This window comes from Pseudonaja textilis, chromosome 1 (assembly GCF_049901715.1).
Source record: "Pseudonaja textilis isolate UNSWEBS1 chromosome 1, rPseTex1.2, whole genome shotgun sequence".
Lineage (NCBI taxonomy): Eukaryota > Metazoa > Chordata > Lepidosauria > Squamata > Elapidae > Pseudonaja > Pseudonaja textilis.
In genome coordinates this window covers 273,817,237-273,832,273 of record NC_141990.1, presented here as the reverse complement: position 1 = coordinate 273,832,273, position 15,037 = coordinate 273,817,237, and the positions used below count along the sequence as shown (strand labels likewise).

At 34.2% G+C, this 15,037-nt stretch overlaps 1 protein-coding gene across 1 annotated transcript in view; it reads left to right on the top strand.

Moving 5' to 3' along the window:
- The window catches only part of RYR3 (ryanodine receptor 3), a 305,744-nt gene that overhangs the window by 282,814 nt on the left and 7,893 nt on the right, over window positions 1-15,037 (top strand). Inside the window, exons 94-97 of the mRNA XM_087921834.1 lie at window positions 2,343-2,385; window positions 4,072-4,199; window positions 5,663-5,723; window positions 6,873-7,019. Of these exons, the coding sequence (XP_087777960.1) occupies window positions 2,343-2,385; window positions 4,072-4,199; window positions 5,663-5,723; window positions 6,873-7,019 (379 nt within the window). The remainder of the gene's footprint in view (window positions 1-2,342; window positions 2,386-4,071; window positions 4,200-5,662; window positions 5,724-6,872; window positions 7,020-15,037) is intronic.

The window sequence follows — 15,037 nt, the reverse complement described above, 5'->3', positions numbered from 1 at the left end:
GTATATTACTTCCATATTATACTTGAATATTGTTGGATTTCTTTTTAATGGCCTTTTAACTATTGTGATATATATACTTAATAGAAAGTTGTAACCTTGAATCGCTGCCTCTGAGTCTCTAGTGTTTTCAGAAAGAAGTTTGATATGCTTATTGTTTTTTAAAATTTGAGATGATTAGGACCCTAAAGATGCTTCTTTCAAGAAGAAATTAGTTTTTCTGGTTTTTCTTTGAAGACATTTCACTTCTCATCCAAGAAGCTTCTTTAGCTCTGGCTGGATGGTGGAAAATAGAAGGATTTGTATTCCTTCCAGACAGATGGTCATTTGCATTCTTTGTAGAGAGTCGTTGAGGCCACCTGGAGGTTTATCTATGTCATCGGGGTCACCTCAGTGGTGCAAATGGTGTGGAGCCTTCTTGGAACTATTGAAAGGACTGTGTTGTAGACTAGAAATAGATGATGTCATATCACACCCGTGTTGAGAGATAGCTGTTCAATTTTGACATATTCAATTTTCAACAGTTCAAAGAATGCTCCACACCCATTTGCACTGCCGAGGTAACCCTGACAACACAGATAAACCTCCAGGTGGCCTCACCAACTCTCTACAAGAATGCAAATGACCAGTTGTCTGCAAGGAGTATAAATACTTCCATTCCCCACCATCCAGCCAGAGCTAAAGAAGCTTCAAGGATGAGAAGCAAAACATCTTCAAAGAAAAATTGGAAAAACCAGTTGCCTCTTGAAAAAAAAAAAAACGCCTTTGGGACAACCATGACCTGAATGACTGAGAATCTCCATAGACATTGAGATGAGTAGGAATTTCTTGCTCTAATTTTTATTTAACTACTGGCGGTATACAGAGTAGTAATGCTTTTTGAATGTTATTTAGAGTTTAGGAAAGTATGCAAATCTGACTGTGAGTTTATTAGTATTAGCTAGATTAGTTTTTCTCCTCCCAAGTTCAGAAAAATTTCAGAGAAGAACCAAGTTAAAAAGGTTTGCAAGCATAATAAAGTAGAATTACTATTACTAGTCAGCAGTCCTTTGTTTTTAATCTGTTTTTTCTGCTGCTCCCTTCATTGTGAATTTTACTACTTCTACAAATAGTACTGGAAGCAGGGCTTGCCACTCACACAGTCATAGCAAACTTCATATCATAAACTTCAAGATCATTTATATTCCTTAGCACTTTTTTTAAGGAAAAACTTATTCAGAACTGAAGCATAAAGAAATAATGTTTTCTACAGAACCCCGTTTTCCCTGAGAAAACACATTGTTTCTGTGTGAACAGAAATTTGTGAATGAAGTTAAATGAATATAATGAAAGTAACACATTAAAGAATGAATTACGTTTCAGGGAAGAACTTAACTTTTCATCCTACTTACCAATGGCTGTAGATATTCATAAATGTTTCTTTTAATACTAATATGCTTGTTTTCTATAAGGATATTTTTTCAAAAAAAACTAGTAACACTGTCTCAATAAAATCTGATGAATAATGAGAAAACCATTGAAGAACAAAAAACAATCGAAGTTTATTGTAAATTTTATTTCTTCATAAACATATAACTATATAGAAGAGAAGAGAAGAGAAGAGAAGAGAAGAGAAGAGAAGAGAAGAGAAGAGAACAGAACAGAACAGAACAGAACAGAACAGAACAGAACAGAATTCTTTATTGGCCAAGTGTGATTGGACACACAAGAAATTTGTCTTTAGTGCATAAACTCTCAGTATACATAAAAGCTATAGTGATCATGATCGTAGTCTTCATAAAAATACAATCATCATAAATCATAAGATACAACACTTAGTGATAGTCATAGGATACTAAATAAGCAATCAACATACTGTAAATCACACTAGGAAATAATCAACTATCAATTTAAAGTAGAATTTTTAGACATATATACTTTTATAGACTAGTTTCTATTTTCTTAGATACGTAGATAAATAACTTGAGAGAGAGAGAAAGACAAAGTATTTGTGATCAGAGGGGAAATAATAAAAAAAAAAATGGGGAAAATATAGAAGGCACTGAAAGGAAATTGTTCTTATGATGCCATCATTCTCTTGAGCTTTTTTGCCCTGTTTGATATTCTATGAAAGAATCTTTATTCTAGAGTTTGTGTGAACATAATATCTGCATAATGTAAACTAAAATAATAAAGCACCAAGGCAATTAAATTACTTCTAGTGAGGATGGGGTTATGGAGTTTCTTGTGGGTTTTTTTTTTCTGTGTCTGTATGTGCATAGGAGGGGTGTTATTATTGGGTCATCTTTTATTGGTTTTTTTTTTTTGTTTAATTAAATTTGAATACTTATTTTGTGTTTGTACAGATCTTTTCCTAACAATTATTGGGACAAGTTTGTGAAACGAAAGGTAGGTTCCTTAAATATTTTTTTTTACAAAATAAAAATAATGAATAAAATATGTTTGATAATAATAAGTACATATTGGATTGGTTTGAGATGTTATTGCAGAACATTAGGAATATATATGCTTCAGAGAGGATGGCACACATTTCTATGGGATGTGGGGAAAACTAAACAGTCGTATTTTCATAGACATCTTATTAGAGATTCACTATTAACTAATTGGAAAAAAATATGCAAAAAACATTATTTAAAAATTCCGATTTGGCTTTCAACAATGGAGGCAATGGTTCATCCCAACAATTTGGATATAACAAAAATGACTAAATATAAAGATTTATTAGACCCTTTAGGAAAATTAAGAACTCGACAGGACTTACAGGAACAGGGATTTAAAATTGACCAGTGGTTATATATACAAATCCATAGCAGATACAAACAAGATATCAAAGAGTTTGGAATCTATAGCAAATTACAATATTTAGATAAAATCTTATTAGGATCAAATAAAAGAATATCTCCAAATTTTATAAATATTTATTGGAGGTAGAACTAGAGCAAGAGATAGTGAAAGGGAACATGATAATGTGGAGTAGGAATATTGGAAGAAGCATTACATTAACAGAATGGGAAAAGATCTGGAATAGAAACATTAAGATTACGAAATCCATGCGCGTACAAAGAAAATATGTATAAAATGTTATATAGATGGCACTTACCCCTTCGAGGTTAGCGAAAATGAACCCAAACTCTAGTCCAAAATGTTGGAAATGTAAAAACATAGAAGGAACCTACTTTCATATGTGGTGGTCCTGTAAGGAAGCCCAGAAATACTGGCAAAAAATTAGAAAATGGTTGGAGGAAATAACCAAAGAACAAATCGAATACAAACCAGAGTTCTTCCTACTAGGGATCTCTGATAAACATTTACCTAAAAAGATGAAATATATAACAATTCATATTCTAACTGCGGCCAGATTAGCATTTGCCCAGTGCTGGAAATCATCCTATATACCTACAGATCAAATGGTCATCCAGAAAATATGTGACTGTGCAGAAATGGACAATTTAACCATAGCACTTAAAAATAAAGAGTCTTCAGCATTTTATGATAATTGGAATGCGTGGTATAATTGGTTTTCTCAGAGATAAACTGTTCAATGAACAATGGGTAATTTAAGCATAAATAGTGATAAGATGTGTATAATTAAAGTAAGGTAGGAGAATTGGATCTTGCAGACTGTCAAAAAGGATATCTGTCTGTTTTTAATGTATTTTCTTTTTTCTTCCGTTTCTTTGTTTTCTTCTTTCTTTTATACCTCTTTTTCTCCTTTTTCGGTTCGCAAGACCGAGCGGTTTTTTTTCTTTTTTCCCCCCTTTTTTTCTTTTTCCTTTTTCTCCCCCTGTTGTAGATGTAATGTTGTTATGTTTTTAATTGTAAATTCAATAAAATTTATTCAAAAAAAAAAAGGAATATATATGCTTCAAAAACTATCTCTGCATGGTGATTTGTTTATTTTTAGGATTTTGTTATATTTGATTTCTTTCACTAGGGAGATTTTTTTCCCTACTTTCAATCTTCCCCTCTTGTGTGAGAAAGCAGTCTTTAAATAAGCATCGACTTTTAAATGCAAGACTTAATGAGAACTGCTTGAATTAAAACATAATATTTTATTTTATTTTTTTCTTGAAGGTAATCAACAAGTATGGTGATTTATATGGAGTAGAGCGCATTGCAGAACTCTTAGGTCTGGACAAAAGTGCTCTGGATTTTAGTCCAGTGGAACATACCGAACCAGATGAAGCATCTTTCGTTTCATGGTAATGTTGGCCTTTACGTTTAATAAACTGAAATGTATTAAAATAATATTACTGATTTTTTTATTTTATTTGTTTTATTTTTATGTTTGTAGTTAGGGTTAGGGTTACTCTCCTATGCACAGAGAGTATGTGTTTGTGCATTATAATGATGTTCCAGAGAGTTTTGTGCTGTCACAAATTGTTATTATTCAATTCATGGAAAATACAGGATCTCGGCAACTTAATAAAAACAAAATATAAATAGCAATATTGTTACTGCTGTTATAGCTTTGAGGTTCATTAATTATTTGGACAAAAATATTTATTTTTAATATGGTCTGTTTTGAGAGGGGGAATATTTTAACTATGCTTTTATGAATTTCATAAAAGCATAGTGTTAAAATAAGACAATTGTTGGCGATCTACAACTATACTTAATCAATTGCTTATCTCACAGGCTAATATGCTTAACTTTAATTGTTTTTTAAAAATGCTAAATTATTGGGATCTTTGTTTTTAGTTTGCAGTGTAACACAATAAGTTATAACTGTCATTCTTTGCAATAGAGAAATCATTTACAGATTGCACAATAGAATGGAGCGTAAACATTTTGCCTATGGATTGTCATTTGGGAGCATATCACTACACATCAGTGACTAGTTATCTTTATCAAATTTCTTTTGACCAAAATTGCTTTGAGAAAGATTAGGGAGATATAGTCTAGATGGGAGTGTAATATTACCTTGAAAGCAGAGAGCTGGCCTGATTCATTACAACTGTTATTACAAAATCATGTGAGGTGAATGGGAACACAGATTTGGGGGGTGGGGTTGTATATACACTGGAACTGAAGTACTTATGTTTACCATTTACAATATTGTAAGTTAAAGAAATAAATCATCTTAAACAACAGCATCTAACTGGCATATAAAATACCTGATTTATTCTTTTAGCTTCATTGTACAGGCAAAAGTTGCACTGCAGGCTTCTGTATGTTCCTATCAGAAAAACACATGCCATTTCCCCTGCTCCTCGGTTTTCTATTTTTCTACTTTCCATACGCATTCCAATTCCCCTCAGAATAAGACTTCATTGGCTTGTTTTAGAAATTTCCCCTCTGAGATTGTTTATTGAAGATTTTGTATTACTCAAATTCTGATGATTCCCTTAAGTCCGTGGATACTTTCCTATTATGCTGAAAGATGTTTCCTTGACTACATAAAGGACAAGATAGATCTCAGAGAACTGAAACTTCTGTTAGTATATATGTTACATTGTTCAAACATAATGTTATCATTCATCTAAAGGTCATTTTCATTGCTGAGATGTTTGTTTTCAAAAATATATCCAGTAAACCTCCGCAAAATTCTGAAACATTTCAGTGTACACATTGTCAAAAAGGAAGCTTAGTGAATGGAAAAAAATCTTATAATTAGTGGATGAATAAATACCAATTAATTTCAAATTATTTTGTTTATTATTAGGTTAAGTTCTATTGATGCAAAATATCAAATCTGGAAGCTTGGGGTAGTTTTCACTGATAACGTAAGTTAACAGTACTTTTAATTTTTTTTTAAAAAAATCCTTTGCTTCATTATTCTTTTTAAAAGGAAACAAGTCTTGTACTCATGCATTCTCTGTTGAAATATGCACAGCTTTAATATGAACTTAATTCTGCAAGCATATCCAAATGATAGACATCATCTGTATAAATTCTATGTAATTTTTTGAACATCTGTTTTAAAATGAATAATGAGAAAAAGAGAGGAAAGTGAAGAAAATATACAAAATCAGTTAAGAGGAGAAATGCAGTTAAACTGTTAATATGATATCAGTTGAGGAAATGGGTTTTTTTTTTAGATGAGGGTAGAAGTTCTATTTTCTGTATGGCAACAAAGCCAGAATTAAAAGATAGGATGATAGTATATTGATAATAATATTTAAGCAATAGTCAGTCATAAATAATTTAATATGACCAAGTTACTGATTCATTCCAATAGCCAACCTATTTCAGTTTTGCAAAATTGTTTAATATTTTGTATGTGTTAAATTGGTTGTATTTCATATTCTGCAACATTATATAATGATTTAGCTAAGACGTACTTCTGCATAATTGTTTTATTGCTTGTAACACCCTGTAGTCTTAACAAACAGCCTTGTATACTTTTTAAAATTATGAAGTCAAACTTAGGAATAGCAATTATGTGTATTTTCACATTCTTCTTTCATTTACCTTGATGTATAAATGAAGACTGCAAAAACAAAATACATGAGAGACAAAGAGATATGGCAAGAGGACATATCCATAAGCATCAAGGCTCCTCCCCATCTGGAAAGGCCTTGTTTGGCTTATGGCTAGATCCTAGTGTTAGTTCATGTGGTCATTTCTATTTGCACAAAGCACTCTATACCTATGTACATATCTCAAGACAAATGTAATGCACCCTTGTCTCTTTGACAATAGTTTTGTGTCTTTGGTTAATCGTTTTATGTAACAGTTGCCAAACCTACCATTACTATTAATATAATCTAGAAGGATTCAAAGATTTTTTGGTCATTGAGGTATAAGCCCCTTTGTAGGCATTTTCATACTATAGCACAAAAGTGTTTTATAAATGAAACGTAATGATAAGAAATCATATAATGCAATGAGAAAAATAGCAGTGGTTCTCTGACATTTAACATTTTCTTTAGTCTTTCTTGTACTTAGCTTGGTATACAACCATGTCTATTCTTGGCCACTACAACAACTTCTTCTTCGCTGCTCATTTGCTCGATATAGCTATGGGTTTTAAGACTTTACGTACCATTCTGTCATCTGTAACTCACAATGGCAAACAGGTTAGTTACTGATAATATAATTCATGTCTTATTGTACAATTGTTATTAAAATTGAAATTCATTTAATTGACTGTGACTAAGAATGCTTTCAAAAGTGTTAAAGTGTGATGAAAATTATAATGCTATAATTTAAAAATACACTGTGATCAAATGAATGAGAATATTAACAAATCACCAGTTACTTATGAATCTATATCCCTAGGCTACATTATTTTAAAAAACAAATGGGCAAAATCAAAATTCTGAATTCTACTTTTTTTAACGAATTACAAAAAGGCAGAATATCAGTAAAAACCTTGAAGGCTAGCTTCAAAAATACTATGTTTCAATGTGCAGAATGTTACTTTTACATAAGGAAACATTCAGATATTGCCAATTTGAAGTAATAGTAATAGATTTTTCACAAAGCTTCATGTGCTATATTTCTTAACTTCAGAAAGAGGCATTTTTGTCATTAAAATAGTAATTATAGTAATAACACAAAAATATTTACCATATGTAAATATAAAACAGACATACATTTTGATTACATAATTAGCTAAATTAAGGAGTTTTCTCTGGGAGGACTCACTGGAGAAGAGCCTAATACTGGGAAAGACTAAGGGCAATAGAAGAAGGGGACAACAGAGATTGAGGTGGCTGGATGGAGTCACTGAAGCAGTAGTCCTGAGCTTAAATTGACTCCAGAAGATGGTAGAGGACAGGAAGGCCTGGAGGAACATTGTCCATGGGGTCGCGATGGGTCAGACACCACTTCGCAACTAACAACAATTTTTAATTATTTAACCCAATAATCATAATCTGTTAAGAAATTGTATTTTTCTGCCTCCTTTAAGAAGTACAATATTATTAATTTTATATACTTTTCTGCCCTTTTTTCCATACAATATGTTTTTTCAAAGGAGCAGTATTTAAATCTATTTCTACTGCAATTTAACAGATTTAACAGATAATCAGAGTTGGAAGGGACCTTGTAGGTCATCTAGTCCAACCCCCTGCCCAAGCGGGAGACCCTATACCATTTCTGATAAATGGCAGTCCAATCTCTTCTTGAAAGTCTCAAGTGATGGTGCTCTCACAACTTCCGAGGGCAAGCTGTTCCATTGATTGATTGTTCTCACTGTCAGAAAGTTTCTCCTTATTTCCAGGTTAAATCTCTCCTTGTTCAGTTTCCATCCATTATTCCTTGTCTGGCCTACAGGAGCTTTAGAAAATAGCTTGACCCCTTCCTCTCTGTGGCAGTCCCTCAAATATTGGAAGACCACTATCATGTCTCCCCTGGTCCTTCTCTTTACTAGACTAGCCAAGCCCAGTTCCTACAACCGTTCATTGTATGTTTTAGCCTCCAGTCCCCTAATCATCCTGATTGCTCTTCTCTGTACTTTTTCTAGAGTCTCAACATGTTTTTTATAATGTGGTGACCAAAACTGGATGTAGTACTCTAGGTGTGGTCTTACTAAGGCTTTATAGAGTGGTATTAGTACTTCCCTTGATCTTGATTGTATCCCTCTGTTAATACAATTTAGGATTGCATTAGCTTTATTATTTATTATCTCTTAATAGTTCTTAAGTACTGAAGCCATTTCAATACAGGTAGTCCTCGACTTAAAACAGTTTATTAAGTGACTGTTTACAATCAGAGGTGGGATGCTACCGATTCTGCCCAGCTCTATAGAACCGGTGGCTCTGAAGAGCAGCAGACACAGAACCGTTTCTGTGTTTGCTGCTGTTTGTCCCACCTGTCCGCCTGGGCTCTTACCTGTCCTTTATTTCCTGCTTTTCCAACCACAACTGCTTTGCACAGCAGCACAGCTGAGACTGAAAAAGCAGGGGGGAAAGTGGCTTTTCAAATGCTGTGCACCTGCGCACAGTGCTTTTCAGCTGTCTAGGCAGCTTGGCTTAACGTTTTATACATGCACGCACAAAACGTAGTCACCGAACCAGTAGTAATACTGGTTAAATCCCACCCCTGATTACAACAGCACTGAAAAAAGTGACTCATGACTGTTTTTCACACTTATAATCTTTGCAGCATCCCAAAGGTCACATGCTCAAAAAATTCAGACTCTTGGTAACTGATTAATATTCATGATGGTTGCAGTGTTCCAGGTCATGTGATCTCCTTTTGTAATCTTCTGACAAGCAAAGTCAATGAGGAAGCCAAATATATTCTGGGAGGGGTGAATAAGAATATTGGAGAGTATGACAAAGAGTATTGATTTTCTGCAGGGTCACCAAAGGTAGGAAGGTCATCCCAGCTGCCACCTACATAGGGCAGCAGAAAGATGGAAAAGGGAGATGATCATTTTAGTGACAATAGCAAAGGCATCGGTTCATACCGTGGGGGAGAAAGCAATGGTAATGCTTTCCAGTATTTTTACCAAGAAAATATAAAGTGATTGACAATATAATGCCGGATAATGATTCCCTCGGGTCAGATTGCACTTGATGTGCTACTGAGGAAGAGCTAAGGATCTTTTGGAGACATCCAAGATAGCTTAGAAGATATTCCTTACTTATGAGAACCTCTAGTACTAGAAAATTAATGTCAGGAAGCACTCCAATCTTTACCTAGATGGAAAGCTACAGGAAGTGATAGAATCCCTACCGAAATATGGCAAGCAACAGAAGATAAATCAGCCAAGTTTCCAAGTGACTATGCCAACAAATTTGTAGAAATACATCCTGGCCAACTGATTGGAAGAGGTTTATTTATATTCCAGTACTAAAAAATGAGATTTAATATAGTCTCAATAATAAATTCAAGTATAAAGAAGACCAAACTACTGAGAACAGATAAAACAACCAGCCTTAGAATTGACAATGAAAATATAAAAATTGTGTATAGCTTCTGCTTTTTAGGACAAATCATCAACAGTAAATGAACTAGCAGTTAAGAAATATTCTCTGTGATACTCTATGGAAGTAAAAGATGGGGCTTAAAAATGTACTGATGCTTTTGAATTCCTGAGAATATTGTGGACAAACCGATGGAACATTGAATAGATCAAATTATTATTATTATTATTATTATTATTAATAATAATAATAATCTTTATTGTCAGAGTACAATGTGTACAATAAGATTGGCTGAGCCTCCCTTCATGCACGCCCCGCAACACAACTCACAGTGAGGACAGTAGTCCATAACCCAGTCTCAATCTTATTACACTATGTGACCTTGTAGAGTTCCTACTCAAGGAACAAATGATCAGGCTCACATTTATCTATTTCATACACATTATGCAAAGATCAGCAATCTGGAAAAGGCTCTAATACTGAGAAATGAAAGAGAAGAGGATAACCATCGGTAAAGGGGAGGGACACAGTTACAGAGGCAGTGAGCGCAGTATTGGAAGATAGAATATGTATATCTTTCTATAATAGAAAAGTTTAGGATTAAATCACCTTGGAGTAAATCTATGAGGTTGCTAGGAGTCAAAAACAATTTCATGACTGCAGATCTGCAGATTTCTCAATGCAGCATGTAGTAGTGATGGGGTATATGTATTGCCCTGACATCTGCTTGGTGATTAATTCTGCTAAACATGATCCTCCAGGAAAGATTTACAAGAACCTTCTTAATCACCAAGAAGCTAGCATAGTTACCATGACAAAATCTTGTTATGTATCCTTATCCTACCTTTTTGATTGAATAACTTGTTTAGTATATTGTGGGAATGTTGTTGGTATAATGCGTCTTGATTTCAGCAAAGCATTTGAAAAAAGACATTATGACTTTCTGATTAACAAGATAGTTTTGTGTAGGCTGCATGGCATGACAATTAACAGGATAAGTAGCTGGCTTAAAAGCTGACGCTGAAAGTTCATCAGACTAGTACTCATCCATCTAGAATGAGATATTGAGTGGAGCATTCAGATCTGGATCTTCAACATTTAATGACTTGGAGGCAATCAGAGGGAACAGAAAGAGCTGTTCACTCTGAGGAGTTCAAAAACCAGGAAGAGAGAGGAGTGAATAAAGAAGCCATGTTTTCTGAAGGATTACATGATGAGTTATGGATTTGCAAAGATCATGTTTTGAAGAGCTGCTGATGGCAAGGAGTGATGGACCTGAGAGCTGATGGATAGTGAGTGGGTGTCTAATTCCTTTTTGAATTTAATGTAAAGCTTCCTGGTTTAAGAAGCAAACTTCTCAATAAGCCAATGCGTAAAGTGTTCTGGAAGTTAAACAAAGATGTTTGAGGGGATAAAAAATGTTTTACAGAGTGAAGAGTTAATAACTGGGTTCATTAAAGAGCTCAAGAAAGGAACAAAAAGCCTCCCTACTTAAACTGTCCTAAGAAGGGGAGGAGGGGAATGAATACAAGCAGGTTGGCTGCCTGCCTTCCTTAAGACAAGCTGAAATGTATTTTCAGTAAATGCAAACCGGTTGAAGAAAAAGGTAAAGGACTTGGGCCAGCACATGACCACTGAACCCGTTGTTACACTGGCAGCATCCCACCACTTGACATACTCCAGTTGATGAGAAAGCCAGCCAGCCAGAGGAGCAGGTGCAGAAGATGAGGATACAAAGAAATACGTGCTCATGGTGCTTGGTGGATGAGAAGTCTGAAGTAGCATTCTCATCAATTCTTCTGATCCAATTAAGAATAACCCATTCTCCACTCAAATATGTTCAGCTGCTATGCTCAGTATTTCAAAGTACGCAAAATGTTAACAAGTAACAGCTCTTGGCAATGAATGAGCGTAGGGCAAATGAGTATTTCAACCAAAACCTTGCAATTCATTTTCATCTGGTGCTGACTTGGTAGGTGAATAAAAATGCCCTATCTGATCTAAATATATGATTGTACAACCAACTATAATAATAGTAATAATAATATCCCATGATATCCTGAATGCAGAGATATTAACTGTGTTCATTGGTGGTTCTTCCTTACATTGTCCTGTGTGGGATTGTGTGTGATGCCAAAAGGAACCAGAATCAGTCCTGGGTCCTGTGTTCAAAATTTAATGACTCATTGAATGATGAGATGGAGGGAATTCTTATTAAATTTGAAGATGATACAAAATTGGGTGGATATCCAATAGTAGATAGCAATAAATTTAAAATTCTGGACGGGGTGGAAAAATGGTCTGCAAGTAATAGAATGAAATTTAGTAGAGATAGCTGAAATACTACACTCAGTAAACAAAAATGAAATATACATTACCTAACTTGGTAATTTTCAAAGTAAACTTTGGAATAGGAGCTGATTGTAAACTGAACATAATAGCAGTGTGACATTGCTGCAAAAAGATGAATGCAAATACAGATTATAATTGAATGTTAGAAAAGAAATTTGAAATAGAAAAAGCAATTTGGCAGAGGAACTACATAGCAAAATGGGCTTCTTTTTACTGGAAATGTTCAGTGGAACCATGCTTGGATTGCTTTGCTTTTAATTCTTACCTGCATTAAGGAAAGGATTGGAGTCCATGGTTTAAACAGTGATGCCCAGCATTTTTGGGACCAGGGACCTGTTTTGTGGAGGACAATTTTCCACGGACTGAGGGAGGATAGTTTCAATTTTGCTCCCTTGCCCATGGCTCACCTCCAACTGTGAGGCCCGGTTCCTAATAGGTCCTGATCTGTAGCCTTTGGATTGGCAACCCTGGTCTAAATGTCCCCATGCAACTCTATGAATGTAGGATGCAGAGAGAAAGCTGAAGAAATGTGAGTGACAAATTGCTGGTGGGATAATTAAAAGGACTAAAAATAGAAATAAAATTTAATATGAAATCAAATCCCTTGGTATAGAATGAGGGCTATCTATCTTAATAATAGCATTTATTCTAATTGCATTTAAACCCTCCCATCCCTTAAAAATTGTGTTCATAAAGGAGAATTCAAAGAAACTGGAACAGAGTAACAAAGATGATTAGGATATATTATGGAGAGAATCTGAAAGAGTTAGGAATGTTTAAGCTCTGGAAGAGAATACCTATTGTGCAGAAAGTGGAATTAGTAATTTCAAGTTACAGGAAGACAAAGTCAGATTGAAATAATTACCCATAAAGATGATAGGCTGTCCTTCATTGTATGTATTCAGACATCTTCTGGGAATACTTTAATTTGGATTTTGCACAGAGCAAGGAATTGAATTGTCTAAATTTCCTCCTCCTCCAATTTTATAGCTTTGTTATAGAGAGAAGAAAGCCCCATCAAGATGCTTTTATTTGACAGCTTTGGTTAGAAGTGCAGTAAAGCTTTGATCCTTTAACAGAATTAGCCTATCATTCCACTTTGAGGTTAAAATAGGCAAAGCCTGGAAATTGAATAAAGCTGTAGCAGAGTTCAGTGCTGAATTATCTGTTTTTCCAGTAAATAACTAGAGTTATACTCCTGGAATATCCAATATGCGGAAATTCCTACATGCGAAATCACTACTCAAGTTAACCCAAGACAGTACATATAAGTTGATCAAAACAATGAGGGAATGGTGATAAAAAACGGTGTTAGATTGTGCTGAGATGGACAGGCTAACATTAGAATTAAAAGAAGGAGGGGGAAACGGAATATTATTTGGTCTGGGACACACGGTATAAATGGTTAGAAAATAGAAGTAAAAATTAAATATAAAGGTAATTTAAGAGGTATATTAAACTTAATATCAAACGTATATAGTTAAAGGAAGAAAAAGGAATGTAATTGACATGTATACTTGAGCATTATTGATACTGGAGCACTGAAAAGACTGTAAAAGTGATATAAAATGATGAAATATGTTTAATAAAAATAAAAAAATAGAAAAAAATAGGAAACATCTCTTCATAATGTGGCCACTGAGGCAAAGGCCAGGATAGTATCCTAAAACTGTGTGTTCCTTCTTTCCCTTCTTAAAATCTTACAAATCCAATTGACAAAGCATATAAATGTGTTCAGTCAAGCATGGCTACAGCTTCTCTCTATACCATACAGCATTTGAAGGTTGAAGAGGAAGGCCAATTGTTCCATGCATTGCTACGTGGATAGTTTATTAAATCTGGTGAACCAATGCTCTACATAAGAGCCATTCTTTTCCACAGGAGAGCTATGGAGATATTTCTTTGCTATTTAAACTAGGTTTCTAAGTTGACATAGAAATAAATAGTCCCCAACATTGTAAAACAACAGAATTGTCTGTTCTGCTTAATAGAAATACTAAAATATGCTATGTGTGCTAAAGGATTACAAATTCATTTCAAAATCGAATACTTGAAAACTCATTTATTTAGATTATTTCTACAAAGCATTCAAGAGTTGTTGCATAATCATAGGGCAACAGCTTGGAGCAACTTCTGAAGCAGCTGTAGAACCATTGCTAGACACAGTTGCTTGAATGATTCAGACAGGTGTTTTGCTCACGCTCCTGGGCATTATAAATCAAGCTTTTCAAGTGCTTTGCAAATGAATGCTTCAGTGCTAGCTGTTATTTAGTAGAAGTAACCTGAAATTAACCAACAATCAGCTCAATGGATTCCCCTCCTCTTATTAAATGAAGAATATTTTCTAATGTTTTACATGTTCTTTGCATATGTATTGCTAGGTTTCTGGAAGTTACCTATCCTTACTCCTGGGACACATAAATACTGAAATTTATGGACAGCTTGTGATCTTTTGAATGGTTTAGTTGCCTCTGGTTTGCCCCTTTCAGGCAGATAATTCCCTCAATACTGTCAAATATTTACTAAGTCTGCATTACTATTACTATTAATCCTTCCATCCTTCCTTTCACCCATCTCCTCCGACTTATGACTGTATATCTTTAACTTTGTTGTTTGTATCCTAACAATTTTTATTGACTGTTTCCTAGTGTGATTTGATTGCTTATTGTACCGTTATTATGATTCTTGATGAATGTATCTTTTATGTTACACTGAGAGCATTTGCACCAAGGCAAATTCCTTGTGTGTCCAATCACACTTGGCCAATAAAGAATTCTATTCTATTCTATTCTATTCTATTCTATTCTATTCTATTCTATTCTATTCTATTCTATTCTATTCTATTCTATTCATTTATGAAAGCCTAA